The sequence below is a fragment of the Equus asinus genome, chromosome 2 (genome assembly GCF_041296235.1).
Source record: "Equus asinus isolate D_3611 breed Donkey chromosome 2, EquAss-T2T_v2, whole genome shotgun sequence".
Taxonomy (NCBI): domain Eukaryota; kingdom Metazoa; phylum Chordata; class Mammalia; order Perissodactyla; family Equidae; genus Equus; species Equus asinus.
Genome location: NC_091791.1, coordinates 31,328,870 through 31,344,397, shown reverse-complemented (window position 1 = coordinate 31,344,397; position 15,528 = coordinate 31,328,870). Strand labels below are relative to the sequence as shown.

Here is a 15,528-nt window from a genome sequence, read left to right as displayed (position 1 = left end):
AATGCTAAAGGTTAAGGAATAGGAACATGGAGACAAGGAGGAGGATTGATTATATATGGTAGAATATTTTATAATGCCCTGGCTTGATGTAACAGTCGCTTATATACCTCCTCTCCCTAGTTATCAGGGAATATGAAGAATAGAGAAAGCATCCAGGAATCTAGATTTGATTATTACAACTATGAAGTTCCTGATATTGACCTCAGTGATTGTGAATTCCCACATGTCATTGAAATTTATGACTTCCCCCAAGAATTTCGTACTGAAGACCTCCTACGGGTTTTCTGCAGTTATCAGTAAGTATTTGCAAATGGTTGGGTGTGTTAGGGAGGGTGGGATGAAGTTTTCTTAAAATGTCTTCTGAAAAGTCATCTTGTATTTTCATATTCCCTACTGGTTTGCTTTAGCATCAAGTTTGTTTATTGCCTTTTCCAAGTGCATTAGAAATCTTCTGTATCAAATGACTCTTCTTCTAAGTTCCTTAAAAATGCCAAATAGTCTTTTTAGACCCCATTTTAGCATTTAAGAAGAATGTCATCAATGATGACTTCCGAATCTGTCTTCATGGTACATTTAGTCTATTTATATTTATTGTAATTATTGATATATTTAGATGTGTGCCTACCATCTTTTTTGTGTGTGTTTACTTGTCCCATCTTTTTCTCTTCTTCTTGCCTTCTTTTGGATTGATGAGGTATTTTTTTCTCATTCCATTTTTTGGGGAAATGAAACTCTGTGTTCTATTACAAAGTGCATGCTTAACTTACCAATGGCTAAAGTTAATATTTTTTACACTCTTTCTAAACATTATAAGGACTTTTAACTCCATTCCCCAATTCCATTCCCCACCTCTTAGCCCCCCCCAACTAGTATGCTGTTGTGATTATTTTGATTCTTTTTAATTTTTTCTTTTTCCTTTTTAAACTCTATTTGATGTTGTTATTGTTTTATATATTCAGCATTCAGATTTATCCACTTTCTGTGTACTTGATTTATATCTTCTTGGATCTCATACCTTCCATCTGAAATCTTTTTCCTCCTGCATGAAATGTATTTATTAGCATTTAATTTAGTAACAGTCTGCTGGTAACAAACTCAGTTGGGGTGTTTTTGTTGTTTTTTAATGGCTTTATTTCAACTTCATTCTTGAAAGACATTTTTGCTGGGTATAGAATTCTAGGCTGGCAGTTACTTTTCTTTCAGGAACTTGAAGATACTAGTCTCCTGTCTCCTGGCTTTCTCTGTGGAGGACGAGAAGCCAGCTGAAAGTCTAACAGTTGTCACTTCTGAATGTAATGTCTTTGCTCTTTGGATGCTCTTAAGGTTTTCTCTTTGTCTTTAGTATTGTGTATTTTCAGTATGATGTGGTTTTGTATTTCTTTTTATTTATTCTTCTTGAGATTATTTGGGCTTCTTAAATCAGTGAATTAGTGTTTTTTGTTGGTTTTGGAGAACACTCAGACGTTATCTCTTCAAATATTGCCTCTGTGCCAGTCTTTCTCTCTCTTTTACCTTCTCTGAGATGCCAATTAAATGTATAATAGACCTTCTCACTTAACCCTCATGTTACCCGTCTTTCATGTTTTCCATCTCTTTGTCTCTGTTAGAGTCTGAGTAATTTCTTTAGCTCTAGTTCCCAGTGCACCGATGTTTTTCTTCAGCTGCGTTAAATTTGCTGTTAAATTTGTCCATTGAATTTTTAAATTTCATTTTGTTTTTTCATTTTGCAAAGTTCTCTATTTTTTTTTTCAAGTCTGAATGGTCATTTTTTTTAGCTTCGTATTTTCTCCAGATATTTTCACGATTTTAAACATTTCTTTAAGTATATTAAACATAGACCTTCTGTAGTCTTCTCTGAAGTCCTTTTAGTTCTATTTCTGCAATTTCTCTCTTATAGTGACTTGCTTTTTTGGAGATTTAGGTATTTTTGTACTATGAGCCAGCCATTTTCCTTGTAATTTTCTTTATGGGAATTGAGGCCTACAATAGAAGAAGAGGATTTCTCCTGAGAGGATATGTGTTTTCTTCTGCCAAGCCCCCAAAAGCCCCAACAGTCCAGGAGCACCTTAAATTGATTTGAAGTTATTCTGACCACTGAGGTAGAAATAGTCCAGTGGAGAATGATAAAAAATGATTGTTATATGTCTCAACTGGTTCATTTTAACAACACATATAAATATCCATTCACTTGCCAGTCTTTGATGTGGTATGAAAGCCACCTTTTTTTTAAAGTTATTGCTCTATTGATGGAAGAGTTCTTGTACTTCACCCTCATAATATATCACCTGTGACTTTCAATTTAATTTCTTTAAAGTGCAGCAAGAACTTTAATGTACCTTCAGAGTCATCTGAGTACATATTCCTCATAGGTTAAAGTGTTTTCTCTTTTATAGCTATTTTTCCTAAATGTAAATTGATTAAAGTTTTTGGGGTTTTTTTAGTGACTTCACCTTTCTCTGGTCTTCCAAAGCATTCAATTAAGTTTTTATAGACACAGCAACTCATCTTTTTCAGCCTCATATTTCATCCTTTAAATTTTATTTAATTAAATCATGTAGTGAAAATATAAGTTAAAACTAATGTAAGTGGGTTTGAGAACAATTGCACTAACCCTTGTTATGTATATAGTTTATACGTATATGTAAAAGGTAAAAGAGTCAGAAGTATACTTCTGTATCCTTAACTTGTAAGAAAAAATAAGCTTCAGGAATAAAGAAACAATCTAGAAAAAAAGTTACTGAGAAAAAGGATTTCAAGATCTGAAAGAATTAGTCAATACCAAGAAGGATTATACTTTAATGCTCCAATCCTGATATTAAAAATGATCCAGGTCCATTGTCTGATATTATAGATTTAAATTTAAAAATCAGTTCATGTACATCTTGATTTTGTATCAGTTAGGGTATAGCCCCCAACTTTTTTTTAAAGGGCCAGATAGTAAATGTTTTAGGCAACTCTGCCATCATTGCACAAAAGCAGCCATAGACAAGATGTAAACAAAGGAACACGGCTGTATTCAATGAAACTTTATGTGCAAAAACAAGCATGCTGTTATTTTATGAAGTTTTAGAACAGGCAATACTAGCTAGCAGCCATATACCTCACTTAAATTTGGTTGGTGGGGAGTATCAGTTCTATAACTAAAAGAAAGAAGGGGTGACTGGATCCTGAAGGACACTTCTCTGCTATAGACGTTACTCTGTGTAGATAGTATAGGTCAGTTAGTCTAAATCATTGCAGTTACGTTAAGACCCAATAGCAGGGCCTGTTCTATGTGAAATGCATAATAGATTTTAAAAAGCAGCCAATGAGATTAAATCCCAAAGTAGAACTACCTTAGATTGTTGTTAATAATGATTAAAACCAAGGATCAGTTTTGTTGATGTCTAGAATTTCCTGAAGATTAGTTAATTCTTATGAATTGTTAACTTCCCTTTGCTTTGTTTCTTCCTAATCTTACCTGTAAGACCATTTTTCTATCAAACCCCCAAATATTCCCAAAAGAGCATTTTAAAGGATTATGAAGTTCCAAAGTCTAAAAGGCCCTCCATAACCTATCTAGGCCTTTTTCTATCATTTTTGCAAACTATCTTATAATATAGACTTCTCCTATTGAACTTGTCCGCGGTCTCCAACCCCTGTGGTCATTTCATGTCACGGTCAAACTTACCCTTACATTCAGGAAATTCTCTAACTAACGCTCAAAGCCTCCTTTATTCCTTTTCCCTCAAAGGAATTTTTTTTCTTCACTGGTTGTTAAAGAGTGAAGATATTTTAGCAGTTGTCTTTTTTCTTCTTTATAGTGCTTTATAAAAATAAAGAAAAAGTCAGGGTGCAGAAGCTTATAATAACACCTGTGAGTTAAATACCAGTGTCAGCTTTATGTGCTAATCACTATCTTCATCAGAGTTAATAATTTTCCTGATGAATATTGCTATTAATAAATAATGAGCATCATTCATTTAGTAAATGCCCACTAACTGCTTAACACCATGTTCTCTGTCATGGATGATCTCATTTCCGTTTTTCACAACTCTGTTAGGAAGGTACTGTGCCCGTTTCTACAGATGAGCAGACTTAGCTTAAAGAGAGGTTAAACCTGCCCAGGATCTCAGGGTGGCAGAACCTGAGTCCATTTATGTCTGATCCTCAAACCTCTGCTCTTTCCACAGAACTGTATTGAGTCTGTGAGCAGTTTTAAGCTCCTAGCTGAAAAAATGACAGCTGTCATGGCATCATCCTGATAGTCCTTGTGCTCACTGTATAGCTCTGTTCCAAAATAAAGGTGTTTTTTTTAGTACTTAATGGTCATTCTTTCTAATCTGGTCTGATATTTCTCTTATCTTGATTTCTTTTATCCTGAATTTTTCTGACTTTGACACAATTCTTTCTTATTTTCCCTTTCTCTGAAACGAGAAAGAAAGAATAGGTCAGCCTCTTTGATTATACCTGTCCTTTTTCTCCATTACCTGATTTTTTTGCTTTGAATGACCTGTGTCCTTCTCCCTCTCTGTCCCTGTGCCTGCATTTGCATTAAATCCAGGTGACCTTCCCTGCCCACCTCCTCCTCTAATACTCTTCTGCTCCTCCTCTGCTTCCTCTTTCCACCTCTTCTGTTCCCCTCCGTAAGAACATCTCTTGTAAATAGTGCATTAAATACTTTACCTCCCCAAGGGGCTTGTGAGGATTAATTAGTTGATGTCTATAAATGACTGGAATGTAAAATACTCCCAGGTAGTTCTTTATGATGGTATTATTTGCTTTTAAAATTCAATGGCTTCTTCTGTCCTCCAAGCTGTTTTTTGTGTCATTATCCCCATTCCACCTGTGTGCTAATTGAGTGTTTCTCTTTATCTCCTCATGAAATGTTTTGTGAGACTCTATTTGAAAGATGTTTCATAAAAGTAAATTTTATTTTAAGAAATAAAATTTGTTCTTTTGTTGCAGAAAGAAAGGATTTGATATTAAATGGGTGGATGATACACATGCCTTAGGAGTATTCTCCAGTCCAATTACAGGTATTCACCCAGTGGATTTCTGTGTTCTTTTTAATATTGTGCATTTTCTGCTGCTACTTGTTCTTATTTCCCTTCTATGCCAGCGTTGGCTGGCATTTTATTCAGCCAGTATCGGTAATTGACAGATACAGGTTTTTGAGGCCTAGTACTTTGGTACCCAGGTGCTCGCCTTCTCCCTTTTCACCTTCATGCACTGGTATCTGGAGGGAGAGTCAGCTCCTTCCAAGGCTGTTTGCTGCATAACTGTCAGTTATAATAGTGCATAAACAGATTGTAGGTAGAGATTGAAGAAGCCAACGTGGCTAAATCTTACAATATTTGTGATTTTTTTCCCCTCAGACAAATGAATTTTAAGTAGTCCTTTAACCTTTCTGGTGAGAGGTAGTAATACCTACTTTCAGAATATATGATAACGGCCTTTTCAGATGTATCATTGGCCTCATGATACATCTGATGCAGAGGCATTCAAAGAAATCAGAGATGTTGGTTTCTGTTTGAACCACCTAGAATTCGGGTCTGTAGACTTATTCTGTACAGGGCTAGACAGTAAATATTTTAGGGCATAAGATCTCTGTCACTACTTAACTCTGCTGCTGTAACAAGAAAACATCCGTAGACAATATGCAAAGGAATGGACATGGCTCTGTTTCAGTAAAACTTTACAGAAACAGATAGTTAGCTGGATATGGTCACAGAGCCATAGTTTGCTGATCTCTGATCTAAAATAATCGCTGCCAAGTTGTTCCTTTTGGATTTTCTAGAGTTTACCAATTTCTTTTGCTTGCCATGAAAAAAAAAGCATAACATCTAGGAAAAACTTTCTAAGAACTAGCCTTAAATTTTCCTTTGCGTCAGTCTTCTTCGTGTCTCTTCCTTCCTTACATTTGTTCCTCTTTGCAGCTCGTGATGCTCTCGGAAGTAAACATGCCATGGTGAAGACCCGACCCTTGTCACAGGCCACGAGAGCAGCCAAGGCCAAAGCTAGAGCTTATGCCGGTAAGCCTGTCATCTCGGGGCTTTATCATGTTGATAGTGGTGTTATTGTTTTTTCCAGCACTTGTGCAGCATCCAGAGTTCTAAAAACATATCACTTTTATTTTTAGTATTAAAGTAAGTATATTCTTACAGGAAAAAAGAAAAGGCTATGTTGGAAATAATGGCATCTGAGCAGCCACTTGGAGAGAGTGGGAGATACTAGGCAAGCAATGCAGGAACTTTGCCTGATGATATCCTTATCTAGTTTACCTCTGTGTTTAGCTGTTTGATAGAGTCACAGTAAGAAATTGTGTTAATACAGATAGTGAAGCCAGCTCTGTTTGTGCTTTGCCATGTTAATTTCCTCTGATCGTCATCTATCAGGCTTATATTAATTACTGCTGATGCAGCCCTTGTTAGTCTATTTTGTATGTTAATTACTGAGTTAAATCACTTGGAGCTAGAGTGCTTTCTCTTCCTTACTCCCTCCTCCTCCCTCCCTCCTCCTCCCTCCCTTTCTCCCTTTCAGAGTTCCTCCAGCCAGCAAAGGAGCGTCCTGAGACTTCAGCAGCCTTAGCCAGAAGGTTAGTTATCAGTGCCCTTGGGGTTCAAAGTAAGCAGAGCAAAACTGAACGGGAAGCAGAGCTCAAGAAATTGCAAGAAGCCCGAGGTGAGTTGAAGTGATGGCTTTCTTCTTTAGTCCCTTTAGAGCTCACTTTATAAGGCATGTATAAAAAAAGAAAAATGACTAAAGCCCATTCTGTTTTGTCATTTCCGTTTCCTAGAAGCTTCCCAAGTACATTGACATTGTTTTTAAGCCTTATATTTAGGAAGAAGACACTTCAGGATTTGTCTGCATGTTCCACATGCCGAGGCACCCTGATCCATGCTCCTACTATTGTTTTCCAAGAAATAGTTTCCGGTTCTTAGCTCACCCATGGGTTTTTCTATAATTCTTGCTCCAAACTCTGAGAAAAATTTTGCTGTGAAGAAGTAATAGTTTTCCAGGCAGAAACCATTATTTGCTGTGGTTTTACTGGGCCATGATTGCCATGATACTATAAAATGGTTTAGATCTTGGGTAGAAGACAAATTAAGGAAAAGCCAGCAATTGACATTTGATAATGATAACTGTAGGGGGTATTTTTTTTCTACAAAGACAGTCCTGAGTGGCTTCATTAGAGCACATCTAGATTAACCTATCTTCTGATTATTTTCCAGTACCTAAGAGTTCTCGGAAAGGATTTCAAATGATCCACAAGCAGAGATTTCTTTCCCTCTCGTTTGGAGTTGAGGTTAAAATCTCTCTCCTCTTTTATAGGCTGTTGACTTGTATGTAAAGGCTTGGGACTCTGGCTTTGCACTTAAGTACTTTTTATCAACCTGCAGGCTTTAGACAGTCTCATTGCCTTAGCCCACGATCTGTGGAATCTGTGAAGGCAATTTATTCTGAAAATTCCACTTAGCGAAAAGGAACTTCATTTTTCCATTAAACGAATTGAAGTTTCAAACTCCTTGTTTATTGCCAGTCTAACAAGGCCATTAATACTTCCTGTCCACTCTGCTTTGGTGATAGCAGGCAGCTTGCAGGCTCTCAGCTGCACTGGCCAGATAACCAGTGACAAGAGTGTGTCATGGCAGGTGCTAGAGTTTCAGGGTTGAACCCAACTAATTTTTGAAACCTTAATGATTATAATGAGGCACTTTTGATTTTTCCAGTGTGTTGTTCACTTAAAGGCCTCCTGCAGACTATAGAAACGGGAAGACTCCTCTGGTTTTTATAGATGGCAATAACAGAACTAGATTAAAGGAGAATGTGCAGTGTCCTTAACTCTTTATTAATTGGTTATCTCTGTGGAAAATGATTTCTCTGTGATAAGCACAATTATCTCAGAAGATCAGTAGAGGTAATAACAGCAGTATCTATGAAAGGAGATATGACTCTTCGCAGTGCATCATGCTTGCCTGGGAGCGTGATATCACCTGTCTATACAGGTGCTGCAGCAGTGCTTTTGCGTGGGTAGCACCTGAGGATTCCCCTCCGTTTCTCTCTAGGCACATCAGCATGCATCTCCACTTGCAGTATTTGTTTTAAATGCCCAGCTACACAGAGGACTTTCAGTGATGCAATTACAAATGAGACTGTTGGCTAAGTGGGTACCCTGCTGCTGCCTTTTTAAGGAAGGGCTTTTGTTTAAGTGAATCGAGACCCACTGTGATAAGTTCCTCCTGTCCATTGGTGCTGAGGCTGTGTGGATTATAGAGGACTGTTCCCTTATTATATTTCAGGACTCTCCCATTCTTAATATCTGAGAAAATGCATATGGAAAATTCCTGATATATCTCTTTCTGGCTTCTTTATGTGTTGAGCAAATACTGTTACATCTGTCTGCATGGATCCCAAGACTTCTCACTTAAAGATTTTTTTCTGTGGAAATTAAAAGTACTGTTTAGGTATTAAACAGAACAGATATTTTTGTTGCAGATCTTCTTTCACTGGAGGGGGAGGGGTCAGGACAGCATAGTGCATAGTATTGTAGACTCTGGACTCAAACTGCCTGGTTCTACATCTAAGCTCTGCCATTTTGTGGCTCTGTGACCTTGGATAAATTACTTACTGTCTGGAGGCCTCTGTTTCCTCATCATAAAATGGAAATCAAGTGACATAATCCACGAAAGATACTTGGTCATCTTCAAAAACCATATGAACGCTTTGTCTCTTGTTTCTATAGACCTATAATAATTATGTGATAAATGTTAGCTGCTGCTGTTTTTATTAGTAGTAGAAGATTATCACTATATGGTGAGTCCAGCACAGATTCCAATGCATATTTTTTGTCATTACTCTTTATTGTAAATTTTCTGTAATACTCTGTCAACTACATTTGGCATTCACTGAGCACCTGCCCTGTGCGATGCATTGTGCTCTCTATTTAGGAGAATTAGAGAGATGGCAAGATGTTGTTCCTGTCCTTAAGACTTAACAGTCTGGTGGGGTTTTCTGCTTTGAGTAAGGCAGAAAATATGAATCTGGTATTTTAAGCAATTTTTTCTTCTCTCACTTTAGTTCTGAAGATTTTAATATTAAAAGCCATGAAAAGCTGTTTGTGATTAAGAAGATTGGAAGGAAACTCCAGGCAATGCAGCATGTTATAACTCTGATGCATGGTTATTATCTCCAGTTTCTAGTTGGCCCAGAGAAGTTAAGTAACTGGCCTACGGTCACCCAGCTGGTAAATTGAGAGGAGGCATTTGAACGTAGGCCTCTCTAATTAGAACCCATGCTCCTTCTACAATACTCCAATCCCTCTTGAAGGACTTTTTTCCCAGGGAAAAAAAGATAAAAATTTTTTTAAGGTCTTCAGAAAATGAAATATGACAGGCTTCTTTATAGTTATCTGTTCCCATGGTCAGCAGCATTCACTGTCAGAACATTCTTCTTTAGGTCTAACTTAAATTTGTATAATAGTTTAAACCAGTTTCCTCTTCTTTTTTCCTTAGTAGAAGGAGGGAACATCTGGACACCATTCTGTTCTAAGCACCTGTAACTGTAAAGATCAAGGGTAGATCATTCAGGAGTGAGGGGATCTGGGCTATAATAGAGTTTTTGCCATTAACTGGCTGTGTGGCCGTGGGCCAGTCTCTGAAACCTCTCTGTGCCCCAGTTGCCAACAAAGGAAAAATAATGCTTGACTTACCTAATCATTGAGCACTTTTTGAGCACAACATAAGTTAACATGTGTAAAATTGTTTAGAAAGGTGCTTTACAAAATCAGAATGCTATTATTTATGTGACTCTTGGGAAATTAGGATTTATTATAATAATATGAGCCACTAATGACAAATGTGTACTATGTACTTGCTGCTCCCTGTCCATTATCCATGACAGACAGTGCTAATCAGTCATGACCTACATTCCTTGGTGAGTTTTGACTTGACTGTTGCCAATTGATCAAAATTAGCATGGGAATTGAAATCTATGTGCCATCCTGATATAGGTAGTTTTATTAATAATACTATAGAATAATCTATCTTTCTTTTTCCGACTTTAAGAGCTCTGCTGTCTGGCACAGTGACTGGTTCATAAAAAGGTACTCAGTATTCATGTTCATTGACTGAATATATGAATGACATTGGTTACTTTAATTTTTCTTCATAAATCTTATTTCCTTCATGATTCTACTTTGAACCCTTTCTGATCCTCCCTGTTTTTCTTTATAAAACCCGAGGTGACCGCTGCATATGTAACCCTTCTAATTAATGAATTTGGGATTTAAACACTTTCCTGCTAAGTTCTTCCACCCTACTTTGGTCTTTCTTACCCTTTTAATGAGAAGTCGGTGTCATAGTCCTTAAAAAGAAGATTCAGAAAGTAAAGCTACTCTGGGAAGAATTGAAAAAGGAAGTACCCAAATCATTTTAAGCAAATCATGTTGTATTTATCTGGGGGATAACAGCTTTAGTTCATAAGTCTTTGAAGATGGAGAAAGTATCTTTTAGTGCAGCAGAGTGCATAACATCTCAGAGGTAGCTAAGAGTGGGAAATTAAAGCAGAGATTATCCTTGAGTGCTTTCTATTTGACTTAATCACATGTTTTAACCTAGTGATTCATACTAAATGATAAAACCACACTTTAAAGACCTAACTTGAGAATACGTGTAAAATTTCCCTCTCGTTCCACTTATCGAAATAGTTGGTTCCCACCTGATATTGGAGATAAATGTCAGGACTTCTCAGAAGAAGCTAGTCTCTCATTTTCAAAGCCTGCTATAATTTTATTTCATAACTTATTTCTATTTTATTCTTGGGGTAGGTGATTAATTGGCTAGTTCTAAAAGGTCATCTTTTGGGTCACAGGCCTGAAAGGCAGAGTGAGTAAACAATAATTTGATCTCCTACTTTGATTAATTAAATCACTAAGAACTTGAAAGTAAAATCATCTCTATAGGATACTTAGTTAACTATAATAAAAATTTAATCACAATTGCTACCTTCTGAAATTCTTTTGAGGCATTCCATTATTCTGCCTTCAAGGACAGTGCTGCATTGCTGACTCATAATCTAGGTCGTGTGGTATTTTCTTGGTGTCTTTTTTCCCCCGATGTGAAGTTCCCTTCATATCTAAGCATGTTTCCTTTCAGATTAATGTGATATTTTTCTCTCAGATGCAGTATTTACCCATATTTTTGGTGTCACCTGCTGTTTAATAAACTTATGTCCTTGGCCTGGATCAGAGATGAAAATGTTGGCCCTAGGGCTAACTGACCAGTTCGCCAACTATTGCTAAATAAATAGCACGTAGTTCTTTGTGTTGACACGAATACCTTGAGAATCATTCCACCCTCAGTTATATGCCTCCTTAACACTTATGTGATCCAGATTATATTTTTCCAGTATATTAATGATGACGTAAATACTCGATAAGCCTAAATTCTAAAACTTTTCTAAAATTAAGAGGTTACTTATATTAATTCTCTTTGATCTACCAGATGTGTCAATCCATAAAAGAAGGCAGTTAGATTAGTTTGACCAGACTTGAACTTTAAGTCTTCATGTTGCTTATTACTCTGCAGGTGGCTGCCAGTGGATTTTGTGATGATTTTTCTCATTATTTTCTAGATGTAGAAGTAAATTTTGAAAGTTTTAATTTACATCTCTTTTCTTTAATTTTTTTAAACGTGACACCAAACAGGCCCTTCAACACTTTCCACTCCCTCAGCGAGAAGTGATGATTTCACTCAACTCATTTAACATAATCATTTCTGCCAGTTTGTTTATCATACGGGGAAATGAAAGTCTTCAGGGCCGGCTTATATGAGTGCTTTAGGTTCATCATCTCATACTCATTCTTCTCTTCTTCCCTAGTTTCATGCCCTTATGGCTGCTGTTGGGCTTTCTCTTTACTTAGTTTACTTTTATAATTGTTGGAGATAAAGTTAATAGGAGCTTTTTCATGCAGTCTATCAGCTATTATCTGCTTTCCTTTCAACATGTTTCTTTATCTTTCTGTCAATACATTTTTTTTTCATATTTTTTCCCTTTCTTTGTAGATATTTTCAGATGTCAGGATAGTGGAAAGTATGATGGCTTAAGACTTAAGGACTGGGTTCCAGCTTCAGTTTTTCACTGATTATGTAAGCTTCAGCAAGTCACTTAACCCCTCCAAGCTTCCATTTCCTCTTTAAAATGAAGAAAGTATTTTTAAGTGTCATACTAACTTATGTTTCTCTATTTTATTCATGGTCTGTATTTCTAAATTTATGCCTCACATTTTCACTATTTCTTTGTGCTTTTTAATTTGTCTCCCTACTCTTACTGGTTTTCTCATGTGGTTTACCACCAGAATTTCATCGTATTTACATGTATTTGGTAATAAAGATCTACAGTCTTTTATTAGAAAGCATTAGATTAGGAAATGTTTCAGAATTCAGAACTTTTCCAATTTTAGAAAGGTAGTATGGTTAATATGCTTCATAATATCAAAATCAAACTTGTTAACATTAATAGTTCTGCAGCAGAAAATATGGCATTATAAGTAGCCATACGAAAAAAGACTATAAATAGCCTTGTGTCTTTTCAGGTTAGGTTTACCACCAAATGAGTTTTGGCCCCAAGCTTTTAAAAAAACAAAACTTTGTTTTCAGAACTGCTTTGATTTTGGAATTGTGGCTTATGGGCCAGTCATATTTTTCTATTGCTCCTTGATTTCTTATTACTTCCCGTATGCCTTTCTGATTTAAGTATCCAAGCTTATCAAAGAGTTTGAGTTCTAATAGTTCACTTTTCTGGTTTCTTCACTTTTTCTCGTAATCCAGAACCAGTTTTCAATTGCTTTTGTCTAAGTTTGCTTTTACCTTTTGATCCCCTTCTAACTTTCCCCTGTTTGTAAGAATCAGAACCACAGTGCCTTCCTAAGAAATCCTGGGGTCCTTGAGACAAGTCATTATCCTTAGTGCTCTCTGCTTGGAAAATCCCGACCCCATTCAAGCCTGCCTTAAGCAGAGTCACAGGACACTGAATTAACTAGCTAGCCTTCAGTTTGGAATTTGCTGACCCCCATTTTTTGCCTCTTGTAACTTTGCTGCTATATTCAGGTAATGCCACAAGATGGTGCCCAAATAGCAGTGAATTTCTCTTTTTCACGTTTCCAAGTGCCAGTCAGCTTCCTGACCAAGTTCTTTGCCCTTAAAGTACAGTCAAATATAGTATAGGAATTTTGTAAGGGATTCTGCTGATTTGGAAAGATAGGTCAAAATAGCAAGTGTTAACTCTAAATTCACTTTGATTTCTGTAATCCCCTTGGTTTATGACTTGCAAAATCTTTTGCAGACGTTGTCTGAAATAATAGCCCTTGGAAGGAAGCACTTAGGCTTATCATCTGCATTCTGTGGTGTCAAGATCAATGACTAGCCATGAAATGAGCACTGGTATTGTGGCACCTAGTGAAGTGCTCAGACCACCAAACCGTGTATGGTCTGTATTTTCTCAGGTCTTAGTGAAAGTGTTAAATGAAAACCAAGCATCTATGTTAAAAATTGAAGACAGATTGCCCAGATTTGTGCATTTTTTGTTTTTAGAAATAGTCCTTAGTTTGCTTCCATTATATGTGGTCATTTTTCCATGTTGAGATTGTGTATTCCAGAAAATTTCTGGCTCCTGAAAGTGCTCTGAAAATAGTGAAATTTGGTTTGCCTCAGAAATATTGTTCCATAAGATTATAGTAGGGAGATATGACTAAAGCCCCTGTGGCTGCCATTTTCATTTGAGCAAGAAGGTAAAAGAAGGATATTGAAATGTATTTTTGACGCCTATTGAATTACTTGTAAAGATCAGTAAGCTGGGAATAATGCACAGTTATATTGAAACACTAACACAATTGAGAAATAGAATTAAAATAAATACGTTGTCAGCAAGACTAGAATCTGCATCCTGCTAGATTCTGACTAATTCCATATAGTTTTTATTCTCTAGGCCCAGATCTTTTTCTGTTATAGAGTAATAGTAACGTTGTTTTCACTTACAAAGCCCATGGAAAGTTAAAGTTCTTAACTCTGGAATCAGGTAAGAGAAGACCAGGAAATCCAGCTGTTTCATGATTAAAATTTGCCTTGTAATTTGGATTATGGGAAAGTCACTGGTTATATGAAGTAGACTACCACTTTTAACACTGCTCTTATTTATAGAGAGAAAACGGTTGGAAGCGAAGCAACGGGAAGACATCTGGGAAGGCAGAGACCAATCTGCAGTTTGAACATCACTCAATGAAGGGGATAATCCCATGAATTCAGAAAATATTTCCATAGTCTTCAGATAAGAGAATGCTTCCAGAGCTCTGTGTACATGCAAATGTGCATGTAGGTGAAAGAAAGAGATAAAACAATCAAGACAAGGATTGACTGGGTATAGAAAGAAGATGGACTCCTGTCTGTCTTCACTCCTAAATGCAATTCTTTGGAATCACTTTCCTGTTTGGGGCATAGAAAGGAGCCATCAGCTAGGAAGAAACATGGAAGATGTGACTTCCAAGAGTCATCTGGACAGGGCAAGTCATGTTAGCATGGGTCCCACTTCCAAGATGTTTTAAGCAAATACAACAGAGGATTCAAACCTGCGCTGATGGGAGATTCAGGCCCTGCAAGGGCAGGGTGTTCCTTAGTACCTCACAAAACTGAGAACAGCAATATTGCAGGGGAGAAGGGGGCACAGTTAGTACGAAGAGACAGAACAGTGTCTGGTGTACTTGATATTCACAGAATCTACACTGCCAGTTTCAGAACTCCAGAGTTGGTGAACTGTAGCAGATAAGGGTATTTGGACTCCAGAGTTTGTACTGAGCTGAGTGCCTGGGGCTGCTCCAGCTGCACAGCAGCCACGGGCATGGCAGCTTCATTCCTCCTAGGAAGCCAGTCTTGGGAGCTGCCTGCCAGTTCCAGTTTAAGCAGTACTGGATGTTGTATGAGGGAGATATTAAAGCCCATTTTATGACATATATCACTCTGGTATTTGTCAATTTTGTTATTCCTACAAAGAAACTGGAGAGCAGCTCTCCTTGAATCTTCATTCCTGTAATTCTGTGCATGGGTTCAGCGGATCTGTTGGGTTTATTGAACCCCACTGAATAGAGAGCTGATCATCTCTCTGCCCTAGAATATACTATAAAGTGCCTCTCCTGGAATTGGCATGTGGCAGCTCGTCTCCCCTTCTTGACCTCTTTATGCACCCAGACTCCACCCTCTTGCCTTTTCCCATTTCTGTCAAATGTGACATCCTGCAGAGGGCATCTGTCACACAGCATGTTCTTGGTATGATCTTCTCAGCCTGTGCCAGAGGCACTGGGCAAGAAGCTCCAGCTCATCCATTACAGTGAAGAGCAGCCAGGATAAGACCCCACCTCCGAGTAGTGAGAGGTTCCCTAAAGGACACGACAAGTCAGAGCCATCAACTCAGGCTTTATCCATCTCATATGTGTATTCTCAGTGCTTTTGGAAAGTAGTTCTACACTGAAGAAACGGTAATGCCAGAACTTAGATGCTG

General features: G+C 37.4%; 1 protein-coding gene across 7 annotated transcripts in view; it reads left to right on the top strand.

Moving 5' to 3' along the window:
* Positions 1-15,053, top strand: part of R3HCC1L (R3H domain and coiled-coil containing 1 like) — a 95,186-nt gene extending 80,133 nt beyond the window's left edge. For all 7 annotated transcript variants that reach the window (XM_044752873.2, XM_070485674.1, XM_070485678.1 and 4 more), the window contains 5 exons: positions 121-296; positions 4,948-5,018; positions 5,919-6,014; positions 6,523-6,663; positions 14,178-15,053. In XM_044752873.2, coding sequence (XP_044608808.2) covers positions 121-296; positions 4,948-5,018; positions 5,919-6,014; positions 6,523-6,663; positions 14,178-14,245 — 552 coding nt within the window. In that variant the 3' untranslated portion in view covers positions 14,246-15,053. The remainder of the gene's footprint in view (positions 1-120; positions 297-4,947; positions 5,019-5,918; positions 6,015-6,522; positions 6,664-14,177) is intronic.
* The last annotated feature ends 475 nt before the right edge of the window (positions 15,054-15,528 follow it).